Raw genomic sequence first — 19,338 nt, forward strand, 5'->3', positions numbered from 1 at the left:
GCAGTTAATTTAAAATATACCTCCAAATTGATTAATCAACTTTTACATCTCTTTTATCTCTCTGACCCCTGGATTTATGCCCTGTGAGATTTTTCACTGCTGTGCCCCCTCCTTTTCCCCAATACTTAGTCCAGAGCCTGTTACCAAGTAGAACCTCAAAAGAAACTTACCTTGACTGAATGACAAAGAAACCAGCCATGACCATGATCATGTAGTAGGCAGGTTAATTCTCAAGTGGAATTTTAATGATTTCTATAAAGAAATTTATATTAAAAAATTTATATAAAATTGTTTTATTTCTATAAAAAATTTAAATGATTTCTATAAAATCTTCTTTAAAGATTTCAATAGACTTGGGAACCTATTGAGTCAGGCTTACAAGGAAGAGCCTATTAGACCAAAATTCCTTTTTTGACATTTATATTGTAGGAATCTGATGAACATTTACCGGTTTCTCCAGGATCAAAAGAAGTACAGGAGGGAGCTGGCTTTTAATATAATAGAGTTCATATTTATCTTTTGATCTTCTCCTTATTAATTAAGAGGACTATTAAAGTAGTTGAGCCTGGAGTGCTTATGAGCTAGCTGATAATATCTTTTAATAAAGTAGGTTACTTTAGAATTAAACCCCTTTTACTTATCACTACCATCCTTATCCAGATAGAAATAATGGATGAGGACTCCAACTTTGAAAGGTTTCATTGTTCCCTGAAGAGCGCCTCAAGCCATGCGTACTTGGTGATAGAAACAATTACGGAAGATTAAAAGGGAAATATTCACCTCACTGGATTAAGGATTACAAACACTGAGACTAATAGGTTGAAAGCTTTGTCAAATAGGCTTTGGACATAGTTTTTGAATGAGGATCTGGTGCATATTGAATGAGGTCCTTGGTGCATATTGGTGTTCATGGAGCCCTTAACAGTTAACAGGCAAAAAAAAAAAAAACACACACACACAAAACAACAAACAAAAGCAAAACACTTAGCAGGGTGAAGCTGTAAGGGTTTTTACATTTTTTAAAAGTTGTAAACAAAACAGAACCCAGAAGAATGTGTGTATGTGAAGCCTTTACACGTTTATTATCTGTTCTTTTGTGGAAAAAGTCTGCTGGCTCCTTTGGGACTAACTCAGTCGTTTCTCAGGTTAACAAAGGTGCTCATATGTTAAAATGTGTCTGATGTGTTTTAAATGTATCTGATGACATCTTCTTTCATCCCTTTAGGCCATGAACATTGTCACATCGGTGCTGCTGCTTTATGCCAAAGAGGAGGAAGCTTTCTGGCTGCTGGTGGCTTTGTGTGAACGCATGCTTCCTGATTACTACAACACCAGGGTGGTTGGTACGTGAGGATGCAATTAATTTATAACCCTTATCTCATCAGGAAAATGTTTCTAGAACCAGGAAACCAGCTATAACCCCATTTCCAGTCACTATCAGCCAAAAGAGTGTCAGACAACTCCAGTTTCCCAAAATGGGAATAAGAGGGCTTGGATCAGTATGGATTATACACAAAGGAGCACCGTGGAGCTTCTCCCCATGGAAAGAATATACGTCTCACTGCTTAGAAAACACTCAATGTGGGTGTCTGTGGCATGTGAGAGCTACACCAGGCACACAGATCACCAGTCCCCAAAGGTTGAATAGTACTTTCAGGAAGAGCTTGGAATCTGTGGAAAGCAGAAGGATTCAGAAAAGGAGTGGGCAGAATAGCATATAAAAATATATTCAGAGCTCAGTTTCTAAGGTATTTTTCAGAACTGGTTTCACCAGTTCATCGCTCACCAGCGATGGTGAGCATTTAAATAAATTATTGGTGTCTCTCTGCATAATCCCCTCCAGTGTTAGACATTCATTTTAGCAAGACAAGCTTTTCATTGCTAGTATAGCAAAAGGTGTATTTATGCTCTCCTCTTATGTTCTGTCTTCATTTCTAAACTTTTGCACAGTAACTGGATTGATTGGAAATACTCTCCAGAAACGTCAGGAAGTTGATCATGAATGTGTACAGCTGGAATGCTTATACTTTGCGGGGGTGGGGGTTGGGGGGAACCAAACAGTTATTTAAAGAAACAATTCCTTTATGGGGACCAAGCATCCAGAAGAGTGGTTTTTTTCTTTAAGAGTTTGCCAAGAAATGAACCTACTTAGATGTATATTTCATGCCTAGCCAAACATCATGTTGCCAGCAAAATAATTGTGTGTCAAGGAAATCTCGTAAGTTGACCTTTTCCACAGCTCTTAGAGGCGTGATGTTATTGCTCTTTTATGATCAAGAAGCAGGGGAGGAAGGCCCCAGAAAGAGAAGATGCAGTCAGAACTCATCTGGTGACTTGGTTGTGCTGATACCTTCGTCTAGTAACGTAGCGATTAGAGTTCTGTCTCAGTAGCAGTTGTCAACTGGATTATTTTTGCCAAGCTAGTGGCTTGGGTTCATTTGTGAGAAGGTGCTGTTGGTTAACGCGTGACCTTTTGCATCTGCCCCACTGCAGGTGCGCTGGTGGACCAGGGTGTCTTCGAGGAGCTGGCCCGGGACTATGTCCCGCAGCTGTATGACTGCATGCAGGACCTGGGCGTGATCTCCACCATCTCCCTGTCCTGGTTCCTCACCCTTTTTCTCAGCGTGATGCCCTTTGAGAGCGCAGTGGTGGTTGTCGACTGTTTCTTCTATGAAGGAATCAAAGTGATATTCCAGTTGGCCCTGGCTGTGCTCGATGCAAACGTAGACAAGCTTTTGAACTGCAAGGACGACGGGGAGGCTATGACCGTTTTGGGAAGGTATTTCTCACCCTGGGCTTTCTTATCTGTACCTTCCATCTGCCTTTCTCCTTGGTTCTGTGAGTCTTATATGCCCTGATGGTTATCATAGGACCCACTTCTCTGTGTGATTGAGGATTTTTTTTTATTATTATTATTCTTTGTCTTTGGAAGTAAAGACGATTAACTATACTTCAGTTTAAAAATAATAATAAAATTTTAAAAAGAAGTGAAGGGATTTTCATTCACTCTTAAGGAAATTCTAGTCTTCTGATATGCAGAGTTTGCAGAAAATAGGTGGACAGCTGTAAAGGGAGAATTCTGGATTCACCTCCCAGTGACTCCGGATTCCTTTCTTCTTCAGGTATTTGGACAGCGTGACCAATAAAGACAGCACGCTGCCCCCCATCCCTCACCTCCACTCCCTGCTCAGTGATGACGTGGAGCCCTATCCTGAGGTTGACATTTTCAGACTCATCAGAACTTCCTATGAGGTAGGTCTGCCTGGGCTCACAACACTCTGCGTGCTCAGAGGGCCTCCGCTGGATGTGTGCCACACGCTTCCGTTGCTAACCCAGGGTGTCCCTGCTTCCCTCCTGGTTCTGAGAACTGGTTGTCGAAGCAAGCAGCTCCCCACCAGCTGACAGCTTCGAGCTCCAGAGAGGGCCACCGAATGAATGGGCCAAACACCACGGAGCAGTTGCGTGACCCGCTCAGGCCTCCGACTCTTGGCTTTGCCCACCTCGTAGGCTGATCAAGCAGCAGCTCGATTTCAGCTCTGGGTGTGTTGAGGAGGGGCTGTTGAAAGCAGGCATGGGGAGGTTGACCCTCCTGTGCTCATGCCAAGTCCTTGGGTCTCCTGGGAAGCAGACGAGCCAGTCCTCTTATGTGGGGGATGCATAGGATACTCTCGCCTCCTGAGAAGAGCCAGAGTCCTGGGACTCCTCTCAGATTGCTCGGCCCGGGTTGGGGAAGGTATGTTCCGGTCCACAATTACCCCAGATCTGGTCCTGAATCCACAAAAGAGCCAGTGGCGCTGGGTACCTCATAGCACTCGTGGTTTTTGGCATTCCAGGACTTAGGACCCATAATACTTGTGGTTTGTTCATTTCCTGATCATTAAGGAAGAGTGTGAATGTTTCGCTGAGCACACCAGGCCCTCTCCAGATGTTTTGGGATCATGTACCTGGTGATTGTCAGCATTCCAGCTAGCAGCAGCCTGTATACTGGAGAGATGGTGACCTCTGGCTGAGGTCAGAAAATCTCTCTTAAAGAGAATAAAAAAAAAAAAAATAGGTGCTTTTAAAAAAAATTGGTATGGATCCAGACACCTTTTCAGAAATGTGTGCCCTTAACTCAAAATAGAAGAAAGGCTGATAGTTTATTATTTCAGAAAATTTTTGTTAGCACTCCATACATATTAAAAAGAAAACATTTGGGGTATGTTTTTAGTATCATAAAAGTAACGCAGGCTTATTGTAAAATAATATAGAGACTGAACACATGTGAAAGAAAAACTGTATCCTGTGAGCATCTCACCTTATCTCCCTCCAGTATGTTTTCATATTTGCAATTTATACTTAAGTACAAGTATCTGCTTAAAAGTGCTTTGTAACTTTCCGTTTTTTACTTAAAATACATGATGAACATTCTCTGATATTTAATATATTGTTTGTTCGCAGGTTTTCATAGATTGTTAGTATTCTGCTTTAATGAGATGCCAAGACTTATTTAGCTGGTCCCTTTCGTTGGATATTTACTTAGGTTGCTTCCAAATTTTCAGTACCATATTGGCAAATTTGTATGGTATTATTATGTGTATGTAATATGTATGATACTATATATTATATAAAAGTTTCTACACAAATAATACATCTCTGACTTTTTTCTTAGAGTCCATTCTTAGGAATAGATTTCCAGTAGTAGATCAAAAAGTATGAATTATTTCCAAGCTCCTGGCACCCCCTGTGCAGTTTCTGTATAGATTTTCCTGATTTAAATTTTCACTAGTAGAGGTTAAGAATGTCTGTTTCACTTCACTGTCTCCAAAACTGGTTATTATCATAATGCATTTTTTAAAAAAATCACTGCCCCAGGACTTTTAACAGTCCTCCATCAGAAATGTTGAAAGATTATTTTTCCAGAAAAAGAGCCCATATGACTGACAGCAATAGTCATTATTATAGCTGTGGGTTGTTTTTCTAAAGGCATCCCCCGAAACCTTTATTGTGAAGAGAATTCTAGACCCAAGTAATAAAGCTTGGTATGTAGAAACTCAGCTTTGTTCTTCACAACAGATAAGCTAAGGTCTTGCTGAAGTCAGCACGTGGCCCGTTTTAATGGGAAGGAGTGGAGATGGAAGCAAGACCAGAGCTGGTGTCCTTTTCCTTCCTGTCTGTCTGGTCCCTGATGGCGCCCCTCAGGCTGCCAAGAGCCCTATCTCAGGACACACCCATAGTTTCCTTCCTCTGCCTGGGAAGACAACCTTGTTTATTTTTACCAATGCCTACATCACCTGCTCTTTCAATGCACAATGGTTTGCTTTTTGTTTTCTCTGCTTAGTGGCACCGCCCTACTAATAAGCCTCCAGTGCCTTCCCAATGCCTTATCTGTGTGCACTTGCCAAGTCGCTTCAGTCATGTCTGAGTCTGTGAAATCGCATGGATTGTAGCCCGCCGGCCTCCTCTGTCCTTGAGATTCTCCTGGCAAGAATACTGGAGTGGGTTGCCATGCCCTCCTCCAGGGGATCTCCCCAACTCAGGGATTGAGCTCACGTCTCTTAGGTCTCCTACATTGGCAGGAGGGTAATTTACCACTAGTGCCACCTGGGAAATCCCCATTACCTTAATAGGTCATCCTAAAGACAGCACCGAAAAGTCTTGCCTTTCCTTTTTTGTTTTTCCATCTCCTATTAGATTCAGTTCAGTTCAGTTCAGTTCAGTCGCTCAGTCGTGTCCCACTCTTTGCGACCCCATGAACCGCAGCATGCCAGGCCTCCCTGTCTATCATCGACTCCCGGAGTTCACTCAGACTCACGTCCGTCGAGTCAGTGATGCCATCCAGCCATCTCATCCTCTGTTGTCCCCTTCTCCTCCTGCCCCCAATCCCCCCAGCATCAGTCTTTTCCAGTGAGTCAACTCTTCTCATGAGGTGGCCAAAATACTGGAGTTTCAGCTTTAGCATCATTCCTTCCAAAGAAATCCAAGGGCTAATATCCTTCAGAATGGACTGGTTGGATCTCCTTGCAGTCCAAGGGACTCTCAAGTCTTCTCCAACACCACAGTTCAAAAGCATCAATTCTTCGGCACTCAGCCTTCTTCACAGTCCAACTCTCACATCCATACGTGACCACAGGAAAAACCATAGCCTTGACTAGACAGACCTTTGTTGGCAAAGTAATGTCTCTGCTTTTGAATATACTATCTAGGTTGGTTATAACTTTTCTTCCAAGGAGTAAGCGTCTTTTAATTTCATGGCTGCAGTCACCATCTGCAGTGATTTTGGAGCCCAAAAAATAAAGTCTGACACTGCTTCCACTGTTTCCCCATCTAGTTCCCATGAAGTGATGGGACCAGATGCCATGATCTTCGTTTTCTGAATGTTGAACTTTAAGCCAACTTTTTCACTCTCCTCTTTCACTTTCATCAAGAGGCTTTTGAGTTCCTCTTCACTTTCTGCCATAAGGGTGGTGTCATCTGCATATATGAGGTGATTGATATTTCTCCTGGCAATCTTGATTCCAGCTTGTGCTTCTTCCAGTCCAGCATTTCTCATGATGTACTCTGCATATAAGTTAAATAAACAGGGTGACAATATACAGCCTTGACGAACTCCTTTTCCTATTTGAAACCAGTCTGTTGTTCCATGTCCAGTTCTAACTGTTGCCTCCTGACCTGCATACAGATTTCTCAAGAGGCAGGTCAGGTGGTCTGGTATTCCCATCTCTTTCAGTGGTCCTCAATTCTGCCTGAGCATTCAAATCCCTTAAAAAAAATTTTTTTTTAAGCCAAGCTTTTAAAAATATAAATTCTTAGGCTCCCTTCCAGACCAGTTACCTTTGTATCTTGGTATGACACCTGAGAAGAAATATTTTTCAAAAGTTCCCAGGTGATTCTGGAGCCCGGTGGGGGCTGAGAGTCACTGCCCTAGATGCAGAATGGGGCCACTAGATGCCCAGGTGGATTTTAACCCGGTTATACGACAGACAACAGTGTTCTGAAGCAGGTGACTCCTTGCTTTCTGTGCTTCAGGATAGTTAGCCAGGAAAATAGATAAGTAGGAAGAATACCAAAAGCACGTTCAGCCTTGAGATCCCAGGATGCTGCAGGTCGATCACCTTTCTCCTGATGAGTAGATGTGATAACTGTCTTCATAAATGCCTCATAGCAGAAATCTCATGCATCGTGAAGTTCTCCCAAGCCCCTCCTGTAAGGAGGGGCAGTTTGAGAGACAATTTTCTTCTGTTTGGGCCCTGTGTGCCATTTTGTTAGACACACAGACATGGTAGATAAAGCCCCAGCCTTCAGGTTTAATCCATAGACTGCGATGAGCCTCCTGGAAGACAGAGAGCACATTAATAGCAGACTTATGGCAGGCATGGGAGCACCTCAGAGTTTCTTCATGTTCAAGATAGCCCACCCAGAGCATTTGAGAAATGTTAAGCAAGGGGATGACAGAGGATGAGGTGGTTGGATGGCATCACCGACTCAATGAACATGAGTTTGGGCAAGCTCCAGGAGTTGGTGATGGACAAGGAAGACTGGCGTGCTGCAGTCCATGGGGTTGCCAAGAGTCGGACGTGACTGAGAGACTGAACTGAGCTGCGGTGGGGAAAGGAGGTGGCTGATCAAACACAAGGAGGAGTTTTTGCAGAAGGACAGACAGTTTGAAAGGTCAGATTAATGTGTTGGGCTTATTAATTTTGGTGATAACAGCTGTCACTCATGGAGAACCCACCTCGTGTGGGACAGGTGCCAGGTGCTTCATTGATAGCCCCACTAGGTCCATGTTCACACATTTTAAGGTTAAAATGTACATTGAGAGAGGTTGAGTCAGTTCTCCCAAGGCACACAGAAAGTGGCAGAAGCAGGAGGCAAACACGAGCTCCCCAGCATTAAAGCCAGAGCCAAGGGGTGTGTCTGGATAGAATGTGGATGGACTTGTAGGTGTGCATATGGACATGAGGTCAGTGGGGCCAGTAGAGGCTAGTTAGTGGGAAGTCTTGAAACCACTAATTGATTTGCAAGGCACCCAACAGCCACTGGAAAGAGAGAGGATCTACTCAGCCGTTGTTTGTCTGCTCTTTTCAGAATTTCATTCTGTCAGAGCCCCTCCAAAAAGGCGAAGGGGCAGGGGAGAGGAGATCACGGCCCAGTCCTCCTCATAACCCATTTTCCTTTAGCAATCCTCTGGAAATAGCTAGGCAGGAACTTGGGAGTTTATGGTTTCCTTTTAGGTTGGGACTGTTTGCTCCCGATGGAAGGGCCATTATATGTATTCCATTGTGTCTGATTATGGCCAGTCCCTGGACCTGCCTGGCAAACTGCAAGGTCCATTTCTAGGGAACAGATATTAATTAAATATAAAATATAGAGGGCTCTTTGAAGGTCAGGCTTAGGGGAAGTAACTCTTTTTGTTGTTTAGTCACTAAAGCATGTCTGACCCCGTAGACTGTAGCCCGCCAGGCCCCTCTGTCCATGGGATTTTCCAAGCAAGGATACTGGAGTGGGTTGCCCTTTCCTTCTCCAGGGGGATCTTCCTAACCCAAGGATAGAACCTGTGCCTCCTGCACCAGCAGGTGGATTTTTTACCACTAAGCCACCTGAGAAACCCAACTTGTTTTATTAGCAATTTGTAGAGATCACCAAGCCAATGTTTACTGTGAGTTACTGTTACCAGTACTTTATATTAATGTATCTTTATCTCTAAGGGCAATCTACAAGGACAGTTTTGGGGTCTCCTTGTGCAGAGGAAGAAACTATGATTCAGAAGACTTGACTGAATTGCCCAAAGTCACACAGATAATTAGTAAAAGAAAATGAATTTGAATCAAATTTTGTCTAGCTCCAAAATTTACGTTCTCTTCTACCCAAAGACAAAGAAGAACCTATCTGGAACCCTTTTCTAGAATGCTGGAAAAGTAGGTGGTGGAGTTATAAAACCAATGACTGAACCTTAAATTGCAGTGCAGCCCCTGTGGGACTCTGGGTAGCTCATAGAACCTCTCTGAACCTCAGTTTTCTCATCTGAGACATGGAAGTAAGAGTACTAACTCACAAGGTTACTGTAAGGATGACCAATGACATGTCATCGTTAATGTCCCTGCCAGTTGCAGTGCAAGAATAGTTTCCTTCTGTCTCATAGGTAATGTCTCTTGGTTGATCAAAAGCACACTGCGTCCTGGTTTGAGGTAAACCCACCCCTCCATCCTCAGCGTGAGCTCTGTAGAGGATGCTTTCCATTCTTCTGTGAGGATCAAAACAGTTACCTTTCTTGGGAGTTTTAATCCCACCTGAGGATTTAACCCAGAGTGAATTAAGTATGACATTTTTCATCACTAGTGGCAGCTCCTACTAACAACTTGGGAATTCTGACTTCTAAGTGGCGGTCATTGCCATATCTTTCTTTAGAGTGGAGAGGATTCTGACTTGGTCTGGAGAAGACACTTCTCTGGAGATGGGAAAATTCATCCATAAACCCTGCATTTGTAGATCAAGACCGTCCAATCATATTAAGTGATGAAAGTTCTAAGTAACTGGTCTAAGTTCTAAGATGTCAGTATACTCTTAACTATAGGGAAGGAACACCTGAGTCAAAAGGCAATTCTCATTCAAAACAGGAAAAACATACTGAATAGATAGAAATAGAAAGCATTAGAAGGGTAGGGTTTTTCACTGTTGACTCCAATTTGGGGAAATTATCAATTATATGGTTCAGAGTCCACCATGTGGAACAACCTGTAGAGAGATGCCAAATCTGGTGTTGTCAGATAAGATACAGAAAAGACTGACATTGCGTGGGACATACTGAAATGATCACTCTTGTTTATGAGTTAAAGGTTTAACTGGACATCCTGTATCTCCTATATTTTATTCACTGAATCTGGCAACTCAAGACCTTATTGAACACTGACTGTTCTCTGCAGCAAGTCAGGGAGATGAACCCCTGGCGATTCTTCCAAGGGTACAGATTCTAGAATCAGACAGCCTGTGTTCAAACTGGGCTTTTCCACCACAGCTCCGTGAACTTGGGCAAGTTGATGATTTTTGTTAAGCTTCTGTTCCCTCGTCTCTGAAATGGAGCTAGGAAGAGCATTTACTTCCTGAAATTATCCCCAGGATTCAGTGTGTCCAGTAAATACCTGTTGAGCACTTGCTGAGAATCAGTATCTGTCCTCCATTCTGGAGGACACAGTCTGTGCCCTCATATTGAGGGATGAGAGGCAGGCCATGGCAGAGTCAAGTAAGAAAGAACGCAGGTTAAAAGGGTGGGCACGTGCTGTTTCTCTTGGGTTTGTGTGTCTGTGAAGTGACATCTAGCAGAGACACAAATGACCTGGGGGAGCCAGCAAGTTGTGTCCGAAGGAAACGATTTCCAGGCAGAGAAGGGGCTGCTGCACAGGCCCTGGCTGGCAGTGGAACTGCCATAATTACTGCTCCTCGAAAAGAGGAGCAATAAGAGGCTACCGTGTCTGTGGAGGTGAGAAAAGGTGTTGGCAGCTGACCAGAGAGGTAGCTGAGGGAGGGGGAGGGGTATAGGGCTTGGAATCATTGGTGAGACCTGGAATTTGACTCCAAGTGAGCTGTGAGAACTCTGGAGTTGTGAGCAAGGGAGTAGTGTCAAGGCTCAGGTTTTAGAAGGACCACTTCTAAAACCACTTCCCAGGTGGCTTAGTGGTTAAAAAAAAAAAAAAAAAAAATCTCCCTGCCAATGCAGCTGATGTGCATTCAACCCTGGGTTAGGAAGATCCCTGGTGGAGGAAATGGCAACCCACTCCAGTATTCTTGCCTGGAGAATCCCACGGACAGAGGAGCCTGGTGGGCTACCGTCTATGGGGCCACAGGAGTTGGACACACACACACACACACACACACACACACACACACACACACACACGCCATCCGCCTCTGCAAGGATTAAATTGTGAGCTGCTGCAGCTGCTGACCTTCAACACTTGAAAGGAGTTCAGGGTGGAGGGCAGAAATGAGGCACTCTGTGCTCTGGGAAACTGGCAAAACAGGTCAGATATTTTCAGGAGCTGATTTTAGGAGCCAAATTCATGCATCTCATATCTAGAAAAGCACTAAATTCCATCACGGTGATGTCTGCTCCACATGACTTTATCACCTTTGTGAGACTAGCAGAAACTTTCTGCAAAAAAATATATGCTTGATTACATGTACTCCCCTGTCACTGAAATGAAATATACTGACCTTCCCCCTACCTCTTAAGAGCAGTTTCTCAGCGCTATCTGAAATGTTGTCTCCCAGGCTATAGCCCTCATTTTGTACCCAGTGAAACTTAACTCTCAACCGTCACAATGTGGGTTTTTTTTAAGCCTCTGAGAGAGACAACAGTGGTTTGGACCAGGGTGTGAACAATAGAGATCGCAAACAGTGAGGGGAGTCCCTAGGATGTGGGTGTGTAGAGGTCTAAAGACTGAGCCCTGGAGCTCCCCAGGGATTCAAGATAGAGACGATGTGACAGAAAAAGAGTAGCCGGTAAGGCATACATAGAACCAGGAGAAAGGAATTAAATGGAATTTAAACAAAACATGCAGTTTATGCCGAGCACTTAATCAGTTTGTAAGTTTTAGCTCTTGTGTTTGTTGGAACACAAGTTTGGCTGTTGTAAACCATAGACCCCAGAATAGAGTTAAGACAGAAATTCGATTTTCTCTTGCTTTGAGTATACTTATGGAGTTCAGGACTGGTGTGGAGCTCAGTGGCATCAGGGGCCCAGTTCTTTTCAGTTCAGTCGCTCAGTCATGTCCGACTCTTTGCGACCCTATGAATCGCAGCACGCCAGGCCTTCCTGTCCATCACCAACTCCCGGAGTTCACCCAGACTTAGGTCCTTCGAGTCAGTGATGCCATCCAGCCATCTCATCCTCTGTCGTCCCCTTCTCCTCCTGCCCCCAATCCCTCCCAGCATCAGAGGCTTTTCCAATGAGTCAGCTCTTCAAATGAGGTGGCCAAAGTACTGGAGTTTCAGCTTTAGCATCATTCCTTCCAAAGAAATCCCAGGGCTGATCTTCAGAATGGACTGGTTGGATCTCCTTGCAGTCCAAGGGACTCTCAACAGTCTTTTCCAACACCACAGTTCAAAAGCATCAGTTCTTCGGTGCTCAGCCTTCTTCACAGTCCAACTCTCACATCCATACATGACTACTGGAAAAACCATAGCCTTGACTAGACGGACCTTTGTTGGCAAAGTAATGTCTCTGCTTTTGAATATGCTATCTAGGATGGTCATAACTTTTCTTCCAAGGAGTAACCGTCTTTTAATTTCATGGCTACAGTCACCATCTGCAGTGATTTTGGAGCCCCCAAAAATAAAGTCTGACACTGCTTCCACTGTTTCCCCATCTAGTTCCCATGAAGTGATGGGACCAGATGCCATGATCTTCGTTTTCTGAATGTTGAGCTTTAAGCCAACTTTTTCACTCTCCACTTTCACTTGCATCAAGAGGCTTTTGAGTTCCTCTTCACTTTCTGCCATAAGGGTGGTGTCATCTGCATATATGAGGTGATTGATATTTCTCCCGGCAATCTTGATTCCAGCTTGTGTTTCTTCCAGTCCAGCATTTCTCATGATGTACTCTGCATATAAGTTAAATAAACAGGGTGACAATATACAGCCTTGACGTACTCCTTTTCCTATTTGAAACCAGTCTGTTGTTCCATGTCCAGTTCTAACTGTTGCTTCCTGACCTGCATACAGATTTCTGAAGAGGCAGGTCAGGTGGTCTGGTATTCCCATCTCTTTCAGAATTTTCCACAGTTTATTGTGCTCCACACAGTCAAAGGCTTTGGCATAGTCAATAAAGCAGAAATAGATGTTTTTCTGGAACTCTCTTGCTTTTTCAATGATCCAGTGGATGTTGGCAATTTGATCTCTGTTCCTCTGCCTTTTCTAAAACCAGCTTGAACATCTGGAAGTTCATGGTTCACGTATTGCTGAAGCCTGGCTTGGAGAATTTTGAGCATTACTTTACTAGCATGTGAGATGAGTGCAATTGTGCAGTAGTTTGAGCATTTTGGCATTGCCTTTCTTTGGGATTGGAATAAAAACTGACCTTTTCCAGTCCTGTGGCCACTGCTGAGTTTTCCAAATTTGCTGGCATATTGAGTGCAGCACTTTCACAGCATCATCTTTCAGGATTTGGAATAGCTCAACTGGAATTCCATCACCTCCACTAGCTTTGTTCGTAGTGATGTTTTCTAAGGCCCACTTGACTTCACATTCCAGGATGTCTGGCTCTAGGTCAGTGATCACACCATCGTGATTATCTGGGTCATGAAGATCTTTTTTGTACAGTTCTTCTGTGTATTCTTGCCACCTCTTCTTAATATCTTCTGCTTCTGTTAGGTCCATACCATTTCTGTCCTTTATCGAACCCATCTTTGCATGAAATGTTCTCTTGGTATCTCTAATTTTCTTGAAGAGATCTCTAGTCTTTCCCATTCTATTGTTTTCCTCTATTTCTTTGCATTGATCGCTGAAGAAGGTTTTCTTATCTCTCCTTCCTATTCTTTGGAACTCTGCATTCAGATGCTTATATCTTTCCTTTTCTCCTTTGCTTTTCACTTCTCTTCTTTTCACAGCTATTTGTAAGACCTCCCCAGACAGCCATTTTGCTTTTTTGCATTTCTTTTCCATGGGGATGGTCTTGATCCCTGTCTCCTGTACAATGTCACGAACCTCATTCCATAGTTCATCAGGCAATCTATCTATCAGATCTAGGCCCTTAAATCTATTTGTCACTTCCACTGTATAATCATAAGGGATTTGATTTAGGTCATACCTAAATGGTCTAGTGGTTTTCTCTACTTTCTTCAATTTCAGTCTGAATTTGGCAATGAGGAGTTCATGATCTGAGCCACAGTCAGCTCCTGGTTTTGTTTTTGTTGTATAGAGCTTCTCCATCTTTGGCTGCAAAGAATATAATCAATCTGATTTCCTTGTTGACCATCGGGTGATGTCCATGTGTAGAGTCTTCTCTTATGTTGTTGGAAGAGGGTGTTTGCTATGACCAGTGCATTTTCTTGGCAAAACTCTATTAGTCTTTGCCCTGCTTCATTCCATATTCCAAGGCCAAATTTGCCTGTTACTCCAGGTGTTTCTTGACTTCCTACTTTTGCATTCCAGTCCCCTATAATGAAAAGGACATCTTTTTTGGGTGTTAGTTCTAAAAGGTCTTGTAGGTCTTCATAGAACCGATCAACTTCAGCTTCTTCAGTGTTACTGGTTGGTGCATAGACTTGGATTACTGGGTATCAGGGGCCCAGGCTCTTTCTAATCCACTCTTTTTTTTAATTTATTTTTTAATTGAAGGATAATCGCTTTACAGAATTGTGTTGGTTTCTGCCAAATATCAACATGAATCAGCCTTAGGTGTACATATGTACCTTCCCTCTTGAACCTCCTTCCCACCTCCCTCCCCTTCTAATCCACTCTTGAGGAAAGAGGAAGGAGATAGGATGGGTGTGTCTCTTTCCTTTAATGGGCACTCAAGAGCTTACTCACTGGAAAAGACCCTGATGCTGGGAAGGATTGAGGGCAGAAGGAGAAGCGGGGGGACAGAGGATGAGGTGGTTGGATGGCATCATCAACTCAATGAGCAAACTCCAGGAGATAGTGAAGGACAGGGAAGCCTAGAGCGCTGCAATCCGTGGGGTCACAAAGAGTCGGACACTACCGAGTAATTGAACAACGTCACTTCTACTCACATCCTGTTGGCCAGAATCTAGTCACCCAGCACGAGAAGCTGCAGGGGACGCTGGGAAATGTATTCTTTTGCTGAGCATCTGGGTGCTCGGCTGAAATTTTGAATTCTGTACATGCAGGGAGAACAGACATATGGGTATTGATGAGCCAATGTCCAGTCTGTGTGACAAGCATTATTTCAAAAGTCAGTACTCTCTGTATATGCCAATAGTATTCTTAAACTCAGAGGGAATTTCTCAGGTCCCTGATTGTCACTTACTTTTCAGATTGCTTCATCTTTTTCTGTTGTAAAATGTTACACCATAACTTCCAGAAACAAAACAAATCCTCCAAAACCACTTTTATTTTGAAATCATTATAGATTTATAAGAGGTAGCAAAGGAATGTAGAGGGAAGTCATATGCATTTCCTCTCCAAGACTTCTCCCCAGTGGTAACACCCCAAACATTCAGGCAATGTTAGGCTTCTTGGGTTGCGAAAGGTGGCTAGTACTGGGTGTCTGCCATCGAGAGACAAATGCTATTGAACTAGAGATCAGAACAGGAAGCCACACTCCCAACATTTCCTACAACCTCCCTGTTGAGTAGTTAGCCTTATTTCATCCATAAAGGGTCTCTATAGCCTTACTTAACCCTTTCCTTTCTTATGAACTGGGCTTCCCTGGTGATTCAGATGGTAAAGAATCTGCCTGCAATGCAGGAGACACAGGTTCAATCTGTGGGTCAGGAAAATCCCCTGGAGAAGGGAATGGCTAGCCACTCCAGTATTCTTGCATGGAGAATTCCATGGACAGGAGCTGGCGGGCTATAGTCCATGAGGTCACAACGAGTCAAACACAACTGAGCAACACTTTCACTTTTTTTTTCCATATGAACTTTTGATTTGAGAAAGACTGATTTGGCTTTGAGATTTACTTCAATGTTAAGAAGCATGAGAATTTTCTGTTATTTATTTAAGATTGTTAAATGGCTTCAAAATAAACAAAGGACATACAGTAAATGATGGTATAGTCTAAGAGCCCTGTTATTTGGCAAGAAATTTCTCATGGTGTCAGGATTTGTCTCCATCGGTCCTGCAGACATGACACCAAGGACTTCAGCAGATTTCTCAGAAATACCAGTATTGTTTTTTTTCCAGAAATTTGGAACTATCCGGGCGGATTTGATTGAGCAGATGAGATTTAAACAGAGACTAAAGGTGATCCAGACGCTGGAAGATACTACAAAACGGAATGTGGTGAGTCTTTTGAGAAATGGCATGTGGCCTTCTGTTCCCATCCTTCCTTGTATTCCCACTGACTCCAATTCCTGCTTGACAGACTAAGCGGATTGAAAAGAAAACAATCAGGAAGTTTCCCATTATGATATTTTTGAGTTTGTGAAAGTCATTGTGTTATTCTTTTTATATAAGGTACGAACCATTGTGACCGAAACTTCCTTTACCATTGATGAACTAGAAGAACTTTATGCTCTTTTCAAGGTGAGTTTCAAAGAAAATTCATGTACATTCAAGGGAGTGAAAGAGTTCACTTTTTTTTTTTTCTAATTTTTGGCTGCACTGGGTCTTCATCGCTTTGTGGGCTTTGCTTTAGTTGCGGGGGGTGGGGCCGCTCTCTAGTTGCGGCGCATGGGCTTTCTTTGCGTCGGCCTCTCTTATGAAGCAAAAAGCTCTAGGGCACTTGGACTTCAGTATGTGCGGCTCCCAGGCCCTAGAGCACAGGCCCAATAGTTGTGGTCCACAGGCTTAGCTTCTCCAAGACATGTGGGATCTTCCCGGACCAGGGACTGAACCCATGTCTCCTGCATCAGCAGGTGAATTCGTTACCACTGAGCCACCAGGGAAGCCCAGGAGTTCATTTAAATAATTCAGCTAGTTCCTAGATTTTTCTGTTAAATTGTGAAGGGATAGCATGAGTGTCAACAGGCATACATAGGAAGATGGAGTAAAGAGTATAAAAATAGAGTACTTAGTATGGAAAATGAAGATATAATTCATTTAAGTTGGTGTTTTAGCCTTCTTCCACTCCATGTAGTATTTTCACTGTTTCCTTGGACTTAAGCAAATAGGGTGTTACTTTATAATACTCATTGGAATGATGGCAATCAAGTTTAAATTCTCTCTGAAACTACTGTAAATTTTAATTTCCTCTATTAATCTATATTCAAGCACCCTTAAAAGGAGATACATAGCCGGAATAAGAATAAAGCTGCTTGAATGTCTAAGGGAAAGCCTTGTTGTTTAAATTTCTATGATTTTGTATTTCTAAGTCAGCCCACACCAATCTTGATCATCAATAAGGAAATAGTATCATTAAATGAAGCAATGTAGAATTGTTTTTCTTCTAGGAAAAAAAAAGCACTTTTAACTGTCATTACCAACATCATAGATAAAAATGTGATAATTGCCAGGAAAAAATTTTAAAGGATGCCTTTTATGCAGGTACCAATTTTATCACAATCTCTAATTGGCTAGTTTTTTGTTTGTTATAGAGCCTTTTATTTCCAGAACTAAAGATAATTGAGGATGGCAAAGATAGTATAGAAACGAACAGAAGAGGGCAGACATAAAGATCTGAGTTGGACACTAGTAGATCTTAGGATCAAATAGAGAATGTGAGAGCTGGGAATATTTTTGCTAATATTCCTACTTAACCTGTTAGCTACTGGAGGCACCACCGTTTTATTTCTGTTTCTCTAGTATCTAGTTTCGTGTCCCTGCCCAATAGGTGTTCCAAACATGTGTGTTGAATACATAGGTGATTCAGTGATCCGTTTTCAGTCTAGTTCAATTTTGCCTGCTTCGGAGGCAGGCACAGAGAGGTTGATGGCTTTGTGCAGTCCAGCAGCATGGGCAACAGCGCCCCCAGCAGGCTGCGTTCAGCATTTAACGGTGCAGCCTTAAGCGTGTGCCGTCTCATTCATGCTTTATTCAGATATGTAAAGCACTGTGCCAAATTGCTCCATGTTATGGTTTTCCATAAGGAGAGAAGAGTCCCTCTTCATTTCATAGAGGGAAAAATACAATGATCCAACTTGGATTGAAAGAAAAAAATACAATGATCCAACTGAGATCAGATTTTAGAAGGATACTGAGGACTGGGAGAAATCTGCTTCACAGAGTCGGGGTGGGGGACGGGTAGGGCCAGGATTTAGGGCAACTACACAGAAGTGGGGAGTGGCAGCTGGAGGCAATGGGGAGGGCTATGACATTCAAAGGAGGAGGCTGACGTGGGGCACACCAGAAGAGCAAGACCAGGGCGGGCTGTGCAGAAGCCCAAGCTCCTGAGATCACTGAAGCCATATCTTCTTCAGTGCCCCTGCCCTCTGCGGCCTGAGCACCTCCAGGTTCCAGGTGTGTCGTTTGTACACCAAGGATATTGCCTGAAGAAAGCTCTCCTTACATTCCAAAACCCTGCCCTCAGGTGTGTTGACAAACAGGAGTTCCCCAAGTCTTCTGAGCGCCCCAAGAGAGAACCTGATGTCCTCGGTTGGTGTCAGGGATGGGAAGGATTCTCGGGTACTCAGTTCGGTTCAGCTACTCAGATGTGTCCAACTCTTTGCAATCCCATGGACTGCGGGATGCCAGGCTTCCCTGTCCTTCACTATCTCCCGAAGTTTGCTCAAACTCATGTCCACTGAGTTGGTGGTGCCAACCCAAGACAAAGACTTCAGAAAAGGACTCTTTCTTGAGTTTTTTGAAGACTTTTCATTGGCTTCAGTTCACCTGAACAAACATTTATTGAGGAATTGCCCTGTCAGACACACTGCCAGACTCTTCAGTCTTTTATAAAGTCAATTTCTGGGGGATTTCCTTCAGATACAAAGGAAAGCGACATTTGTTTCCCAGTTTTCTCCTTGGGCTTTGGGCTAAACTTGATAGAAAAAGGCGAAAGACTGCCACCCTGAGGCAGATTTGGGAGAAAATGTGATTCACGGCCCCTGGGCCTTATTTGAACTCTTTCTAAATTAGTCCTTTTTCAGTCTTGGGTCCGTAGTGCCCAGGTGATGGAGTAGGGGGTCTCATCAAAGGAGAGGGACATGGTCTCTTTGACTTGTTTCCTGATGGCTGTGAGCACCATGAATGTGCCTACTCCACACCCGGGGCCGGTTCCAGAGGAACATGGGTGCTTCAGTTAGGAGGCAGTGCTTTGGATAACTTTTATCCACTGATGGAGCTCCGGTAAAAGGGGACCCTTCCTGTGGGGCCATATCACTAACTCGTTCCCACCCACGGGGCTGCTGGGCGTCACGTCGGAGTACAGCTCCACCCAGAGCACCCCTCGAACCTCAGCCTCTGCCTCCCTCCCCCAACCCCACCGCCATCACCATGCTCCTCCACTCCACCCCACCCAGCCCCTCACCATCCAGCAGCACGTGAGTGCAGCCCCCAAGCCTAGTGGGCCTGACACACTGCCTTTATTCTCCTGAAGCTGCCCTGAGAAACCTCTCCTTCCTCCTCTCTTGCCTGCTCCCACTCCTCTCTCTGCTGGATTATTAGCTACAATTCCCAGTAAACAGGACAAAGACACTGGTCTTCTTTGCTCTTTTCTAAGTAAGAACAACACTGAAGTACTGCGCTCTCACCACTGACTCCCTCTCAGAACCCCTAGGCAAGGGGGAACGATCTGGCGTG

General features: G+C 43.7%; 1 protein-coding gene across 1 annotated transcript in view; it reads left to right on the forward strand.

The window, feature by feature from the left end:
* The window catches only part of TBC1D9 (TBC1 domain family member 9), a 129,064-nt gene that overhangs the window by 93,435 nt on the left and 16,291 nt on the right, over positions 1-19,338 (forward strand). The window contains exons 11-15 of the mRNA XM_061384130.1: positions 1,226-1,343; positions 2,494-2,779; positions 3,123-3,252; positions 15,844-15,942; positions 16,117-16,185. Coding sequence (XP_061240114.1) covers positions 1,226-1,343; positions 2,494-2,779; positions 3,123-3,252; positions 15,844-15,942; positions 16,117-16,185 — 702 coding nt within the window. The remainder of the gene's footprint in view (positions 1-1,225; positions 1,344-2,493; positions 2,780-3,122; positions 3,253-15,843; positions 15,943-16,116; positions 16,186-19,338) is intronic.

Source organism: Bos javanicus, chromosome 17, assembly GCF_032452875.1.
Source record: "Bos javanicus breed banteng chromosome 17, ARS-OSU_banteng_1.0, whole genome shotgun sequence".
Classification (NCBI taxonomy): Eukaryota; Metazoa; Chordata; class Mammalia; order Artiodactyla; family Bovidae; genus Bos; species Bos javanicus.